At 40.4% G+C, this 16,131-nt stretch overlaps 1 protein-coding gene across 2 annotated transcripts in view; it reads right to left on the minus strand.

Annotated features, from left to right (window-relative positions):
- Positions 1–16,131, minus strand: part of LOC137884683 (myotubularin-related protein 7-like) — a 40,845-nt gene that overhangs the window by 17,786 nt on the left and 6,928 nt on the right. For both annotated transcript variants that reach the window (XM_068726583.1, XM_068726584.1), the window contains exons 3-4: positions 7,104–7,266; positions 6,782–6,939 (exon numbers count right to left, since the gene is read on the minus strand). In XM_068726583.1, the coding sequence (XP_068582684.1) occupies positions 6,782–6,939; positions 7,104–7,266 (321 nt within the window). The remainder of the gene's footprint in view (positions 1–6,781; positions 6,940–7,103; positions 7,267–16,131) is intronic.

Consider the following 16,131-nt stretch of genomic DNA (forward strand, 5'->3'; position numbering starts at 1 on the left):
TTATGCCTCAAATGTTTTGAGTTTACTCCGATGCAATCATAAATGTAAGCCTGTTAAGATCATTAAGAAAATGATTGTGCGTGAATGCGCTTCAGTGTTTGTAACATAACAGACTTGTCAGTTTACTGGGTGCAGTGTCCTGCTGATTGTATTTGGACTCACATGAAAGTTAACAGAACTGTAGTGTAATTTGCTTTTACTTGAACACTTTAATTTAACACTGTTTTCATTTTAAGCTCTTCTGTAACTTTAGATTGTAGTGTGAAGCATTTATTGCAACATTTATTCTGATTCTCGAGTAGAAGCTCCAGATTGATCATTTATACTAATGCCCACTGACATGGTTTGAGAACCACTGTTGTCTAACTTTTGCTCTCCAAGCATCTTAGTTTGCACATATTTAGATCAGAGAAGTCTTTTTCTCATGGTGTGTCCACAAACCCTTTTATAAAGTTCAGTGTTCGGGCCGCTGTAATTATAGAATCCTGCTTACGTCCGTGGTTGCCAGTAGGTGGCGCTATGACTATGAGTTAATATTGGCATGCAGATGTCCTAAAATCATGACAGTAATCAAGCATGTCAACTTTGGGACAGTTTTGACAAAGTACAGTTGAGTTACAACAGCTTGATGGATGATGGCGAACCATGTAAAATGGCCGCTACACCAAGTCCATGTTTGATGAATTCTAAACTTTTAGACTTTTAGACTTTTTGACTTCCGGTTGGGTTTAGGGCATGGCCCCAAGAGACTTTTATTTAAGTCCACATGTGATACATGTGCCTACTAAATTTTGTTAATCTATGTGAAACGTACTGCGAGGGCTGCTTCGTCGAAATTTTGTAGGGGGCGCTATTGAGCCGATTTAACACTCTGATTGAATAAAATCATATTATAGAACTACATTTTGGCCTTGTGATCTGTGTGTCAAGTTTGCTTGTGTTTCGAGCTTTTTTAACCTCTCCAAATGACCATCGTTTTTCACGGCGAAGACTTTTACCACGGCAACGGCGTTCGACGAAACATCAAAAGCTTAGAGAACTGGCATTATGAACTTCTTACATTTGTGTGGAACAAATTTGATGTTGATCTGATTTTCCAACTAAGAGAAACAAGCCAAAGTATAAAGACTTTAACTTACTGTTGCCAGTAAGTGGCGCTATGACTATGATTCAAAATTGGCTTGCAGATGTCTTCAGGCCTGGAGTTTAATCAAACATGTGAAATCTGGTAAAGATCTGATGATGCGGAGTCGAGTTACATCAGTTTATTCGTTCATGGCGAAGGATCGAAATTCGCAGAGCCGTCACATCGCCACGCTTCGACAACTTCCTACAATTTTCACAATGAAGCATTATCAAGGTCTTAAGGCTGTTGTGACAAAATTTGAGAGGGATCCGAGTAATCTGTGAGCAGTAGGGTGTCAAAGTACACAACCTATGACTTCCTGTTGCCACTAGGTGGCGCTATTACTATGATTCTAAATTGTCATATACATGTGTTCAGGGTCAGGATGTTATGACATATGAGAAATTTGGAGCAGATTAGGCAATGTACAGCCGAGTTACAACAACTTCCTGTTTCATGGCGAATGGTGTTTTTTTGCCGCCACGCCACGGACACATAGTTCGATAACTTTTTGATCTTTGAGTATCGTTTCACTGCAAGGTCTCAAGAGCATACTGACCAAATCTGAAGGCAATCGGGTTTAATCTCTAGGAGGAGTTCGTTAAAGTACGGCGCCTTGAAACGGTCCAAAAACGTCATAAAATTCAAAATGGCCGACTTCCTGTTTGGTTTAGGATATACCTCCTTTTGACTTTTTTGTACGTCCCATCACGTTCCACATACCTACCAAATTTCATACAGCTAGGTGAAACCCAAAGTTGGGGCTACTCTGTAGGGGGCGCTATCGAGCCAAAATGTCATGCCGCAGCTGGACACCCCAATAATACTGGAATTTTCACCGCGATTGAATTTTGTGCCAAATTTCAAGAGATTCACAGTATCCCAAGCACCTCCTTTTTGGGATGAAACTGGTACAATAATAATAATAATAATAATAATAATAAAAAACATTAGAATAACAATAGGTCCTCCGCTCCGACTACGTCGGTGCTCGGGCCCTAATTAAAGCTGCAAGCAGCATTGATCGGGCCCTCGCAACGTCACATACGTCGAGGGTACTGGCAGGACTCTGGTTGATGCGGCAATGCATTTCTGTGACCATCATACACTGCATGCACAAGTTAGATGATATTTCCTGCGTCGACCAGCAGCATAGCAAGACCATGTTGCCAGGTCTTAAGCCTCAAATGTTTTGAGTGTACCTCCGATACAATCATAAATGTAAGCCTGTTAAGATCATTAAGAAAATGAACGTGTGAATGTGCTTCAGTATTTGTAACATAACAGACTGTCAGGTTACTGGGATGGAGTTCAACTCCCTGCAGTGTCCTGCTGATTGTATTTGGACTTACATGAAAGTTAACAGAACAGCAGTGTCATTTGTTTTTACTTGAACACTTTAATTTGACACTGTTTTCATTTTAAGCTCTTCTGTAACTTTAGATTGTAGTGTGAAGCATTCATTGTAACATTTAACCTGATTCTCATGTAGAAGCTCTGGACAGATCATTTATACTAATGCCCACTGACATGGTTTGAAAAACACTGTTGATTAACTTTTGTTCTCCAAGCATCTTAGTTTGCACATATTTAGATCAGAGAAGTCTTTTTCTCATGGTGTGCCCACAAACCCTGTTTGGGCCGCTGTTATTATAGAATTCTGTTTACGTCCGTGGTTGCCAGTAGGTGGCGCTATGACTATGAGTTAATATTGGCATGCAGAAGTCCTAAAATCACGACAGCAATCAAGCATGTCAAGTTTGGGGCAGTTTTGACAAAGTAAGGTTGAGTTACAAAAGCTTGATGGATGATGGCGAATCATGTAAAATTGACGCTACACCAAGTCCATGTTATCCGATGAAACATCAAGCTTTTAGTAACTTTTAATCGTTAAGGTCTTTAGGTTGTTCTGACCAAATTCTAAGATGATCGGATTATTTCCCTAGGAGAAGTTCGTAGTGCAGCATCTGGAAAAGGAAATAAAACCACAAGAAATTCATACAAAATTCAAATTGGCTGACTTCCGGATGGGTTTAGAGCATGGACCACTACGACTTTTTTTTAAGTCTACATGTGATACACCTGATTACTTAATTTCATACATCTCGGTGAAACGTACAGCGAGGGCTGCATCGTCGAAATATTGTAGGGGGCGCTATCGAGCCGAGTTGCCACTCTGAAGCATTAAAATCACATCAGATAACTACATTCAGGATTTTAAATGTGTGTGACAAGTTTGATTTTGTTTTGAGTATTTTTAGCCCCTCAAAAACACTTTTGTTTTTCATGGCGAGGAATGCATCGCCACGGCAACGGCATTTCACGAAACAACAAGCTTTGAGTAACTTTTAATCACAAAGGTCTTTAGATTGTTCTGACCAAATTCTAAGTTGATCTGATTAATTCCCTGGGAGGAGTTTGTTAAAGTAGAGCGCCTGGAAATTGCAAAAACGACACTAAAAATTCAGACTAAATTCAAAATGGCTGACTTCCGGTTGGGTTTAGGGCATGGCCCCAAGAGACTTTTATTTGAGTCCACATGTGATACATGTGCCTACCAAATTTTGTTCTATGTGAAACGTACTGCGAGGGCTGCTTCGTCGAAATTTTGTAGGGGGCGCTATTGAGCCGATTTGACACTCTGATTGAATAAAATCATATTATATAACTACATTTTGGCCTTGTGATCTGTGTGTCAAGTTTGCTTGTGTTTCGAGCTTTTTTAACCTCTCCAAATGACCATCGTTTTTCACGGCGAAGACTGCGTTACCACGGCAACGGCGTTTGACAAAACATCAAAAGCTTGGAGAACTGGCATTATGAACTTCTTACATTTGTGTGGAACAAATTTGATGTTGATCTGATTTTCCAACTAAGAGAAACAAGCCAAAGTATAAAGACTTTAACTTACTGTTGCCAGTAGGTGGCGCTATGACTATGATTCAAAATTGTCATATACATGTGTTCAGGGTCAGGATGTTATGACATATGAGAAATTTGGAGCAGATTAGGCAATGTACAGCCGAGTTACAACAACTTCCTGTTTCATGGCGAATGGTGTTTTTTTGCCGCCACGCCACGGACACATAGTTCGATAACTTTTTGATCTTTGAGTATCGTTTCACTGCCAAGATCTCAAGAGCATACTGACCAAATCTGAAGGCAATCGGGTTTAATCTCTTGGAGGAGTTTGTTAAAGTAGAGCGCCTGGAAATTGAAAAAACGACACTAGAAATTCAGACTAAATTCAAAATGGCTGACTTCCGGTTGGGTTTAGGGCATGGCCCCAAGAGACTTTTATTTGAGTCCACATGTGATACATGTGCCTACCAAATTTTGTTAATCTATGTGAAACGTACTGCGAGGGCTGCTTCGTCGAAATTTTGTAGGGGGCGCTATTGAGCCGATTTAACACTCTGATTGAATAAAATCATATTATAGAACTACATTTTGGCCTTGTGATCTGTGTGTCAAGTTTGCTTGTGTTTCGAGCTTTTTTAACCTCTCCAAATGACCATCGTTTTTCACGGCGAAGACTGCGTTACCACGGCAACGGCGTTCGACGAAACATCAAAAGCTTAGAGAACTGGCATTATGAACTTCTTACATTTGTGTGGAACAAATTTGATGTTGATCTGATTTTCCAACTAAGAGAAACAAGCCAAAGTATAAAGACTTTAACTTACTGTTGCCAGTAGGTGGCGCTATGACTATGATTCAAAATTGGCTTGCAGATGTCTTCAGGCCTGGAGTTTAATCAAACATGTGAAATCTGGTAAAGATCTGATGATGCGGAGTCGAGTTACATCAGTTTATTCGTTCATGGCGAAGGATCGAAATTCGCAGAGCCGCCACGTCGCCACGCTTCGACTACTTCCTACAATTTTCACAATGAAGCATTATCAATGTCTTAAGGCTTTTGTGACAAAATTTGAGAGGGATCCGATTAATCTGTGAGCAGTAGGGTGTCAAAGTACACAACCTATGACTTCCTGTTGCCACTAGGTGGCGCTATTACTATGATTCTAAATTGTCATATACATGTGTTCAGGGTCAGGATGTTATGACATATGAGAAATTTGGAGCAGATTAGGCAATGTACAGCCGAGTTACAACAACTTCCTGTTTCATGGCGAATGGTGTTTTTTTGCCGCCACGCCACGGACACATAGTTCGATAACTTTTTGATCTTTGAGTATCGTTTCACTGCCAAGGTCTCAAGAGCATACTGACCAAATCTGAAGGCAATCGGGTTTAATCTCTAGGAGGAGTTCGTTAAAGTACGGCGCCTTGAAACGGTCCAAAAACGTCATAAAATTCAAAATGGCCGACTTCCTGTTTGGTTTAAGATATACCTCCTTTTGACTTTTTTGTACGTCCCATCACGTTCCACATACCTACCAAATTTCATACAGCTAGGTGAAACCCAAAGTTGGGGCTACTCTGTAGGGGGCGTCGGTGCTCGGGCCCTAATAATAATAAAAAACATTAGAATAACAATAGGTCCTCCGCTCCGACTACGTCGGTGCTCGGGCCCTAATAATAATAATAATAATAATAAAAAACATTAGAATAACAATAGGTCCTCCGCTCCGACTACGTCGGTGCTCGGGCCCTAATAATAATAATAATAATAATAATAATAAAAAACATTAGAATAACAATAGGTCCTCCGCTCCGACTACGTCGGTGCTCAGGCCCTAATAATAATAATAATAAAAAACATTAGAATAACAATAGGTCCTCCGCTCCGACTACGTCGGTGCTCGGGCCCTAATAATAATAATAATAATAATAATAATAATAATAAAAAACATTAGAATAACAATAGGTCCTCCGCTCCGACTACGTCGGTGCTCGGGCCCTAATAACATGGTTGAGCTATGTTTGAGTCAAATGTCTGCCCCTTGCTGTAAAACCCTCCTGATGATGTGAGGAATATAGTACTGACAAAAATGCAGACATTTTTCTAAAACGTAACCATTTTAAGTATAGTACAACCTTTGTTTTTCAGGCTAATTTGGGTCACATTGTAACTTCCTATCTTTGGAAGTTTTTTGTGAGCTTGTTACATCTTCCCCTCTTTCCTTTCCTCTCTTGTTTCCCTCGCCTGTAGACTTTCTTATCCTTGTCTCCTGCTTCTTTCTCCTCATCTGTCCCTTCCTGAGGTCTTCTGTTCTCCTCTGTCTTTCAAGGTATACAAACAGCAATAGAGGGACGTTTCAGTGATAGTAATAACAGATTTTTAAAAATGTGAGTTAATACTCTATGGTCTCACTTTGAGAGGACTGTTGTATACACCTCATGTTGGAGAGCTGTTGATAAGCAGTCAGTGCTGAAGGAGGGCTCGTACTATCTCATCTATGACCTTGTAAATAGCCTTGATACAATTCACTCCAAATAACAAGAGAACCATAGACAGAGTATATCAGAGTCTAACTTTAGTTGAGGTACAAATTCACTTCAAGTCCATCCTGTTTTATGAAATATCTTTCATCTATCTATCATCCAGAATAAATGTAGCCATTATCTCTTCTCTTCTCAAAGTCAAACTCCTCAACTGATGGGTTGTTCTATTCCTCTTTTTAAAAAAAAAACACTTTTATACCTGACACTTATTTCTACACGTTACGCACAAGTAACAGATGGACTGACCCTGTATTCGCTGTTGGCCACTGTAGCGACCCACAAGTTATTAGGAACTCCCATCCTCTTGAAGTCGGCCATGAGGTCTATGAAGTTCCAGGACTCTTCTCTCTCCACTTTGTTCACATTGGGATTAAAGGACAGGCAGTACAGCTCACTGTACTTCTCTGAGGAGAGGATCATGTTAAATCAGTATCCTATATACATTTAACATACTGTAAAAGCATTACACTAACACACCTGTCATGACACCCTGCCATACAAGTCTTGTGTGCATGAAATCCCTCTAACACACATTTAACAACTTACATACATATATACACTCACACACCTGGCCGTGACAATCTGACCAATGACGTGTGGATGTCCAAACAGTCTCTCTCTTGCAGAATGAGGATCTGGAAGACCCGGAAGTCCTTACAATGCAGGATCAGCTGACTTCCTGCGGGAATGGTGGGTGGCCTCTCCACACTGCTCACCATACTGTGCAACACCTGAAACACCCATAGACACACAGTTTATAGTTTAGTTTATTTATTTTGCACAATTCAAACAATAAAATTAAAAATAAACAAACATAACAGAGATAAATGAATATCACAGTGCAGGAAGAGACAAACAGCCAACTGGGCTCTTTGAAGCCTCCAACACAGCTATCCAATAATCCAACATAAAGAGGTGCACACAAACACAACACACACAGTGTTCTATTTATTTCATCTCAGGCCATTTTGTAAATAACTAATGGGGCTTTAATGTGAACAGAAGTTAGTGATATCAATCATCGCTATTAAAAGAAATAGCCTCATCACAAGTCACATTATTGTGTATCTGTTTTGTGAGCTATATTACTCAAATAGGAATGTCAACATCAGTTTAATAGGAATCTTTTGGGTTTTTCTCACAGGAAGTGAATTCTGTTTGGGGAAGAAGAAGAAGAAGAATACAGTTGCTTTTGCAGTCATTTTTTTTACACAAGCTAATTGGAATCTGTCTTTTTTGTCTCTGCTAATCCGGTTGACAGAGTTGCTGCCTGTTGGGTGAAATCTGACACCCCTGGATGCCTGTTTTATCTAATCACGTCCAGGGGGCCAGGACAGTATCCTCCACCACCTTCTGCAGGAGATTTAAAATGGGGAAGGGGGACATCTTTCTTTCCTGAGTCTAGAAACTCAGCACTTACACAATCCGTCATCACGAATAGTGATGAGGTAATACAGTGACGTGCGGTGAGGTTTGTGGCTGGTGAGGCACTGACATTACATAAGTCACATTTACAAATATATAAACCCAATAGAGTAGCTCAAATCACCATTCAATTGGCAACCTGCACATTGACTACTGGTTGTTTTTCATATTTCACATCAGCATTCTTTACACACACATAGGTAAAGTACATATTTGATTCCACCACGAGCGTGTGCGCCGCGATCTGCCCCACCAAGAGCGTTTCAGAAGCGGAGCACTCGCGGGTACTACCCGCGAAAATCGTGAGATCCCGCGATAATCTGTGTAACAACCACGGATGTGTAAAGAGAACAACAAACACATAAAAGGTTACTTTACCTGTCTGACGTTTAATTGCTGTTGATTTGGTCATATTTCCCTGTTTTCTGAGACATTTTTAAGCTTGGATATAGAATCTTACATTTTTGTGGTCAAAGCAAAATATAAGAAGAAGAAGAGAAGTGTAGAAGAAGAAAAGTGTAGAAGAAGAGCAATGACAGAACAAGCATAAACCCGACCTGTGGGCTCTCGCACGCCCTCATTTTTGAGGCAGAGTAGTGTTTGCCCCTCTGTGCTTTTTCACTGCGGTTTCTGTCAGATCAGCAACACTAAATATGTTCTACACATACGTGAAATACAGTACCTATTCTATGGAAAGAAAGGACATATAATAAAAGTGTCTACAAATATTACAGTGGTGACAAACAATGAGAAAGCAAAAGTATGAAGGCAAATCACTGTCAAAATTCGAGAGCGCAAATGAGATTCACTCGTGCGCGCAAATCAAATAGCTGCGCGCGTATTTTACTTTGTCGAGCGCTTTTACATCACTCCACGAGCAAATTTCCCGCTCGCTCGCAAAACTTTACTCTGCTCGCTCGCAGTTTTTCTTTTTGTCAGTAAGTGGGCGGACCCAGTCTCTACATCTAATTGGTTACAATCCTCGTCTTTGGATAGACCGGATATCACTGTGACAGACTCAGATTTTCAGAGATTTTCAGATTGCACTACTCGTGCAGTAATAATGTACATCTTACTGCACGGGTACTTTTACTTTCTGCACTTAAAGTACATTTTGCTGATAATAACATACTTCACTAAGGTTTTGAATGCAAGTATTTACTCGTAATGGATTGTTTCATCAGTATTAGTACGTTTACTGCAGTGAAGGATCTGAATACTTTTTCATCCACTAATTACTTGTCAGTGATTTAAGTTGGGCAAACAGTTAATATAGAAACAGTGGTCCCTAATCTTGGCTACAGATCCTTGAGCGGGTCCAAATTGTTGCTCATATTATATACAACTACATTATATTTCTTCTGATTAAATATGATAACATCATGTTTTAATCAATTAAGATCAAAGAGCTTCTTTGAGCTGTTTGTCACAAGAGGTTTGACTATCAAACACACATTGTTTGTAATAGAATGATGCGTGAATTTAAATCAATCTGAGCAAATTGACTCCATTTACAAGAGAAACACATATTTAGGGCCCGAGCACCGACAACGTCGGGCCGCGAGGTCCCTATTGAAACTGTAGGAATTATTATTATTAGGGCCCGAGCACCGACGTAGTCGGAGCGGAGGACCTATTGTTATTCTAATGTTTTTTATTATTATTAGGGCCCGAGCACCGACGTAGTCGGAGCGGAGGACCTATTGTTATTCTAATGTTTTTTATTATTATTATTATTATTAGGGCCCCTAATCTGCTCCAAATTTCTCAGATGTCATAACATCCTGACCCTGAACACATGTATATGACAATTTAGAATCATAGTAATAGCGCCACCTAGTGGCAACTGGAAGTTGTACATTATGTACTTTGACATCCTGCTCCTCACAGATTATTCCGATCCCTCTAAAGTTTTGTCAGAAAAGCCTTAAGATGTTGATAATGCTTTATTGTGAAGATTGTAAGAAGTTGTGGAAGGGCGGCGACGTGGCGGCTCGGCGAATTTCGATCCTTCGCCATGAACGAATAAACTGATGTAACTCGACTCCGCATCATCAGATCTTTACCAGATTTCACATGTTTGATTAAACTCCAGGCCTGAAGACATCTGCAAGCCAATTTTGAATCATAGTCATAGCGCCACCCACTGGCAACAGTAAGTTAAAGTCTTTATACTTTGGCTTGTTTCTCTTAGTTGGAAAATCAGATCAACATCAAATTTGTTCCACACAAATGTAAGAAGTTCATAATGCCAGTTCTCTAAGCTTTTGATGTTTCGTCGAACGCCGTTGCCGTGGTAACGCAGTCTTCGCCGTGAAAAACGATGGTCATTTGGAGAGGTTAAAAAAGCTCGAAACACAAGCAAACTTGACACACAGATCACAAGGCCAAAATGTAGTTCTATAATATGATTTTATTCAATCAGAGTGTTAAATCGGCTCAATAGCGCCCCCTACAAAATTTCGACGAAGCAGCCCTCACAGTACGTTTCACATAGATTAACAAAATTTGGTAGGCACATGTATCACATGTGGACTTAAATAAAAGTCTCTTGGGGCCATGCCCTAAACCCAACCGGAAGTCAGCCATTTTGAATTTAGTCTGAATTTCTAGTGTCGTTTTTGCAATTTCCAGGCGCTCTACTTTAACGAACTCCTCCCAGGGAATTAATCAGATCAACTTAGAATTTGGTCAGAACAATCTAAAGACCTTTGTGATTAAAAGTTACTCAAAGCTTGTTGTTTCGTGAAATGCCGTTGCCGTGGCGACGCATTCCTCGCCATGAAAAACAAAGGTGTTTTTGAGGGGCTGAAAATACTCAAAACAAAATCAAACTTGTCACACACATTTAAAATCCTGAATGTAGTTATCTGATGTGATTTTAATGCTTCAGAGTGGCAACTCGGCTCGATAGCGCCCCCTACAATATTTCGACGATGCAGCCCTCGCAGTACGTTTCACCTAGATATATAACATTTGGTAAGCAGATGTATCACATGTGGATTTTAAAAAAAGTCGTAGTGGTCCATGCTCTAAACCCAACCGGAAGTCAGCCATTTTGAATTTTGTATGAATTTCTCGTGTATTTTTCCCATTTCCAGGTGCTGTACTACGAACTAGTCCTAGGTAATTAATCAGATCATCTTAGAATTTGGTCAGAACAATCTAAAGACCTTTGTGATGAAAAGTTTAGAATTCATCAAACATGGACTTGGTGTAGCGGCCATTTTACATGGTTCGCCATCATCCATCAAGCTGTTGTAACTTAACTGTACTTTGTCAAAACTGTTCCAAAGTTGACATGCTTGATTACTGTCATGATTTTAGGACATCTGCATGCCAATATTAACTCATAGTCATAGCGCCACCTACTGGCAACCACGGACGTAAGCAGGATTCTATAATTAGAGCGGCCCAAACACTGAACTTAATAAAAGGGTTTGTGGACACACCATGAGAAAAAGACTTCTCTGATCTAAATATGTGCAATCTAAGATGCTTGGAGAGCAAAAGTTAGACAACAGTGGTTCTCAAACCATGTCACTGGGCATTAGTATAAATGATCTGTCCAGAGCTTCTACATGAGAATCAGGTTAAATGTTATAATGAATGCTTCACACTACAATCTAAAGTTACAGAAGAGCTTAAAATGAAAAGAGTGTGAAATTGAAGTGTTCAAGTAAAAGCAACTGACACTGCTGTTCTGTTAACTTTCATGTAAGTCCAAATACAATCAGCAGGACACTGCAGGGAGTTGAACCCCATCCCAGTAAATTTACGGTTTGTTATGTTTCAAACATTGAAGCGCATTCACGCACATTCATTTTCTTAATGATCTTAACAGGCTTACATCTATGATTGTATTGGGAGTACACTTAAAAACACTTGAGACTTAAGACCTGGCAACATGATCTTGCTACGCTGCTTGTCGACGCAGGAAAAATCATCTAACTCGTGCACACAGTGTATGACGGTCACAGAAATGCATGGCCGCGTCAACCAGAGTCCTGCCAGTACCCTCGACGTGCGTGAAGTTGCGAGGGCCCGATCAATGCTGCTTGCAGCTTTAATTATTAGGGCCCGAGCACCGACGTAGTCGGAGCGGAGGACCTATTGTTATTCTAATGTTTTTTATTATTATTATTATTAGGGCCCGAGCACCGACGTAGTCGGAGCGGAGGACCTATTGTTATTCTAATGTTTTTTATTATTATTATTATTATTATTATTATCGTACCAGTTTCATCGCAAAAAGGAGGTGCTTGGGATACTGGGAATCTTTTGAAATTTGGCACAAAATTCAATCGTGGTGAAAATTCCAGTATTATTGGGGTGTCCAGCTGCGGCATGACATTTTGGCTTGATAGCGCCCCCTACAGAGTAGCCCCAACTTTGGGTTTCACCTAGCTGTATGAAATTTGGTAGGTATGTGGAACGTGATGGGACGTACAAAAAAGTCAAAAGGAGGTATATCCTAAACCAAACAGGAAGTCGGCCATTTTGAATTTTATGACGTTTTTGGACCGTTTCAAGGCGCCGTACTTTAACGAACTCCTCCTAGAGATTAAACCCGATTGCCTTCAGATTTGGTCAGTATGCTCTTGAGACCTTGGCAGTGAAACGATACTCAAAGATCAAAAAGTTATCGAACTATGTGTCCGTGGCGTGGCGGCAAAAAAGCACCATTCGCCATGAAACAGGAAGTTGTTGTAACTCGGCTGTACATTGCCTAATCTGCTCCAAATTTCTCATATGTCATAACATCCTGACCCTGAACACATGTATATGACAATTTAGAATCTTAGTAATAGCGCCACCTAGTGGCAACAGGAAGTCATAGGTTGTGTACTTTGACACCCTACTGCTCACAGATTAATCGGATCTCTCTCAAATTTTGTCACAAAAGCCTTAAGACCTTGATAATGCTTCATTGTGAAAATTGTAGGAAGTTGTCGAAGCGTGGCGACGTGGCGGCTCTGCGAATTTCGATCCTTCGCCATGAACGAATAAACTGATGTAACTCGACTCTGCATCATCAGATCTTTACCAGATTTCACATGTTTGATTAAACTCCAGGCCTGAAGACATCTGCAAGCCAATTTTGAATCATAGTCATAGCGCCACCTACTGGCAACAGTAAGTTAAAGTCTTTATACTTTGGCTTGTTTCTCTTAGTTGGAAAATCAGATCAACATCAAATTTGTTCCACACAAATGTAAGAAGTTCATAATGCCAGTTCTCTAAGCTTTTGATGTTTCGTCAAACGCCGTTGCCGTGGTAACGCAGTCTTCGCCGTGAAAAACGATGGTCATTTGGAGAGGTTAAAAAAGCTCGAAACACAAGCAAACTTGACACACAGATCACAAGGCCAAAATGTAGTTCTATAATATGATTTTATTCAATCAGAGTGTTAAATCGGCTCAATAGTGCCCCCTACAAAATTTTGACGAAGCAGCCCTCGCAGTACGTTTCACATAGATTAACAAAATTTGGTAGGCACATGTATCACATGTGGACTTAAATAAAAGTCTCTTGGGGCCATGCCCTAAACCCAACCGGAAGTCAGCCATTTTGAATTTAGTCTGAATTTCTAGTGTCGTTTTTTCAATTTCCAGGCGCTCTACTTTAACGAACTCCTCCCAGGGAATTAATCAGATCAACTTAGAATTTGGTCAGAACAATCTAAAGACCTTTGTGATTAAAAGTTACTCAAAGCTTGTTGTTTCGTGAAATGCCGTTGCCGTGGCGATGCATTCCTCGCCATGAAAAACAAAGGTGTTTTTGAGGGGCTAAACATACTCAAAACAAAATCAAACTTGTCACACACATTTAAAATCCTGAATGTAGTTATCTGATGTGATTTTAATGCTTCAGAGTGGCAACTCGGCTCGATGGCGCCCCCTACAATATTTCGACGATGCAGCCCTCGCAGTACGTTTCACCTAGATGTATGAAATTAAGTAAGCAGGTGTATCACATGTAGACTTAAAAAAAAGTCTAGGGGTCCATGCTCTAAACCCAACTGGAAGTCAGACAATTTGAATTTTGTATGAATTTCTTGTAGTTTTATTTCCTTTTCCAGGTGCTGCACTACGAACTCCTCCTAGGGAAATAATCCGATCAGCTTAGAATTTGGTCAGAACAACCTAAAGACCTTAACGATTAAAAGTTACTAAAAGCTTGATGTTTCATCGGATAACATGGACTTGGTGTCGCGGCAATTTTACATGATTCGCCATCATCCATCAAGCTTTTGTAACTCAACCTTACTTTGTCAAAACTGCCCCAAACTTGACATGCTTGATTGCTGTCGTGATTTTAGGACATCTGCATGCCAATATTAACTCATAGTTATAGCGCCACCTACTGGCAACCACGGACGTAAACAGAATTCTATCATAACAGCGGCCCAAACAGGGTTTGTGGGCACACCATGAGAAAAAGACTTCTCTGATCTAAATATGTGCAAACTAAGATGCTTGGAGAACAAAAGTTAATCAACAGTGTTTTTCAAACCTTGTCAGTGGGCATTAGTATAAATGATCTGTCCAGAGCTTCTACATGAGAATCAGGTTAAATGTTACAATGAATGCTTCACACTACAATATAAAGTTACAGAAGAGCTTAAAATGAAAACAGTGTCAAATTAAAGTGTTCAAGTAAAAACAAATGACACTGCTGTTCTGTTAACTTTCATGTAAGTCCAAATACAATCAGTAGGACACTGCAGGGAGTTGAACTCCATCCCAGTAACCTGACAGTCTGTTATGTTACAAATACTGAAGCACATTCACACGTTCATTTTCTTAATGATCTTAACAGGCTTACATTTATGATTGTATCGGAGGTACACTCAAAACATTTGAGGCTTAAGACCTGGCAACATGGTCTTGCTATGCTGCTGGTCGACGCAGGAAATATCATCTAACTTGTGCATGCAGTGTATGATGGTCACAGAAATGCATTGCCGCATCAACCAGAGTCCTGCCAGTACCCTCGACGTGTGTGACGTTGCGAGGGCCCGATCAATGCTGCTTGCAGCTTTAATTACATTTACTAAATCGAAATATGTCATTCTACAGTTCCTCCTCTTCTGTGGCATTAAGGTACAGTTGCCATGATGACAGGGCACTAGGAAGCTAGCCGTTGTTGAGCTTCAGTACGGTTTGAATCAAGCAGGCTGAAATCTCCATCTTGCATGTTTATATTTGTGAAAGAAAATCATCCTAGCCTTTTGAAAGAGGTGCTATTACCTCAGGGACGTGCGGTCAGGGGAGGCAGAGCCTCACCTGATATGAAAAGTAAAAAACAAATAATGCTAAAATAAAATAAATATTAATATTTCTCTACAGATCTGTGCTGTAAATGTAATTTATAATTCCAATCATTTCAAGTATTTTTATAATCAAAATCGCTGAATTAGCGCATGTCCTGTTCAAATAGAGGAGGGACATGAGGTGAGGCGGCGAAGAGCTGTATAAAGTTTCAAGTTCAGGTATCATTGTTATTGCACAAAAGCCTCACCTCAGATTGCGCAATCCCTTACTAACTGGGTTGAGCGCGTCAAACATCACTGTCAAAATCCGAGAGCGCAAATGAGATCCACGCGCGCGCACAAATCAAACAGCTGCGCGCGTATTTTACTTTGACGACTTTGACATCACTTCGCGCGCGAAACTTTACTCTGCTCGCTCGCTCGCTTGCAGTTTTTCTTTTTGACAGTAAGTGGGCGGACCCAGTTTCTACATCTAATTGGTTACAATCCTCGTCTTTGGACAGACCGGATATCACTGTGACACAGACGCTAGGTCTGTTAGAGGTGGTTTTCAATTCGCCACTAAGCACTTCTCCACTACTCAGAATGTTCTACATTAGTCTGCCAGGTTTTGTAAACATTTCGGACTGTAAAGGCTGATGAAATACAAATTATGTTAATAGCGTTTTGAAATACAATAATTAATTAAAGCTGCAAGCAGCATTGATCGGGCCCTCGCAACTTCACGCACGTCGAGGGTACTGGCAGGACTCTGGTTGACGCGGCAATGCATTTCTGTGACCATCATACATTGCGTGCACGAGTTAAACAGTATTTCCTGCCTCATCCAGCAGCGTAGCAAGATCATGTTGCCAGGTCTTAAGCCTCAAATGTTTTGAGTGTACCTCCGATACAA

This window comes from Cebidichthys violaceus, unplaced genomic scaffold, assembly GCF_023349555.1.
Source record: "Cebidichthys violaceus isolate CVI_PGR_0920_01 unplaced genomic scaffold, fCebVio1.0.p SCAF_4, whole genome shotgun sequence".
In the NCBI taxonomy this organism is placed as follows: Eukaryota; Metazoa; Chordata; class Actinopteri; order Perciformes; family Stichaeidae; genus Cebidichthys; species Cebidichthys violaceus.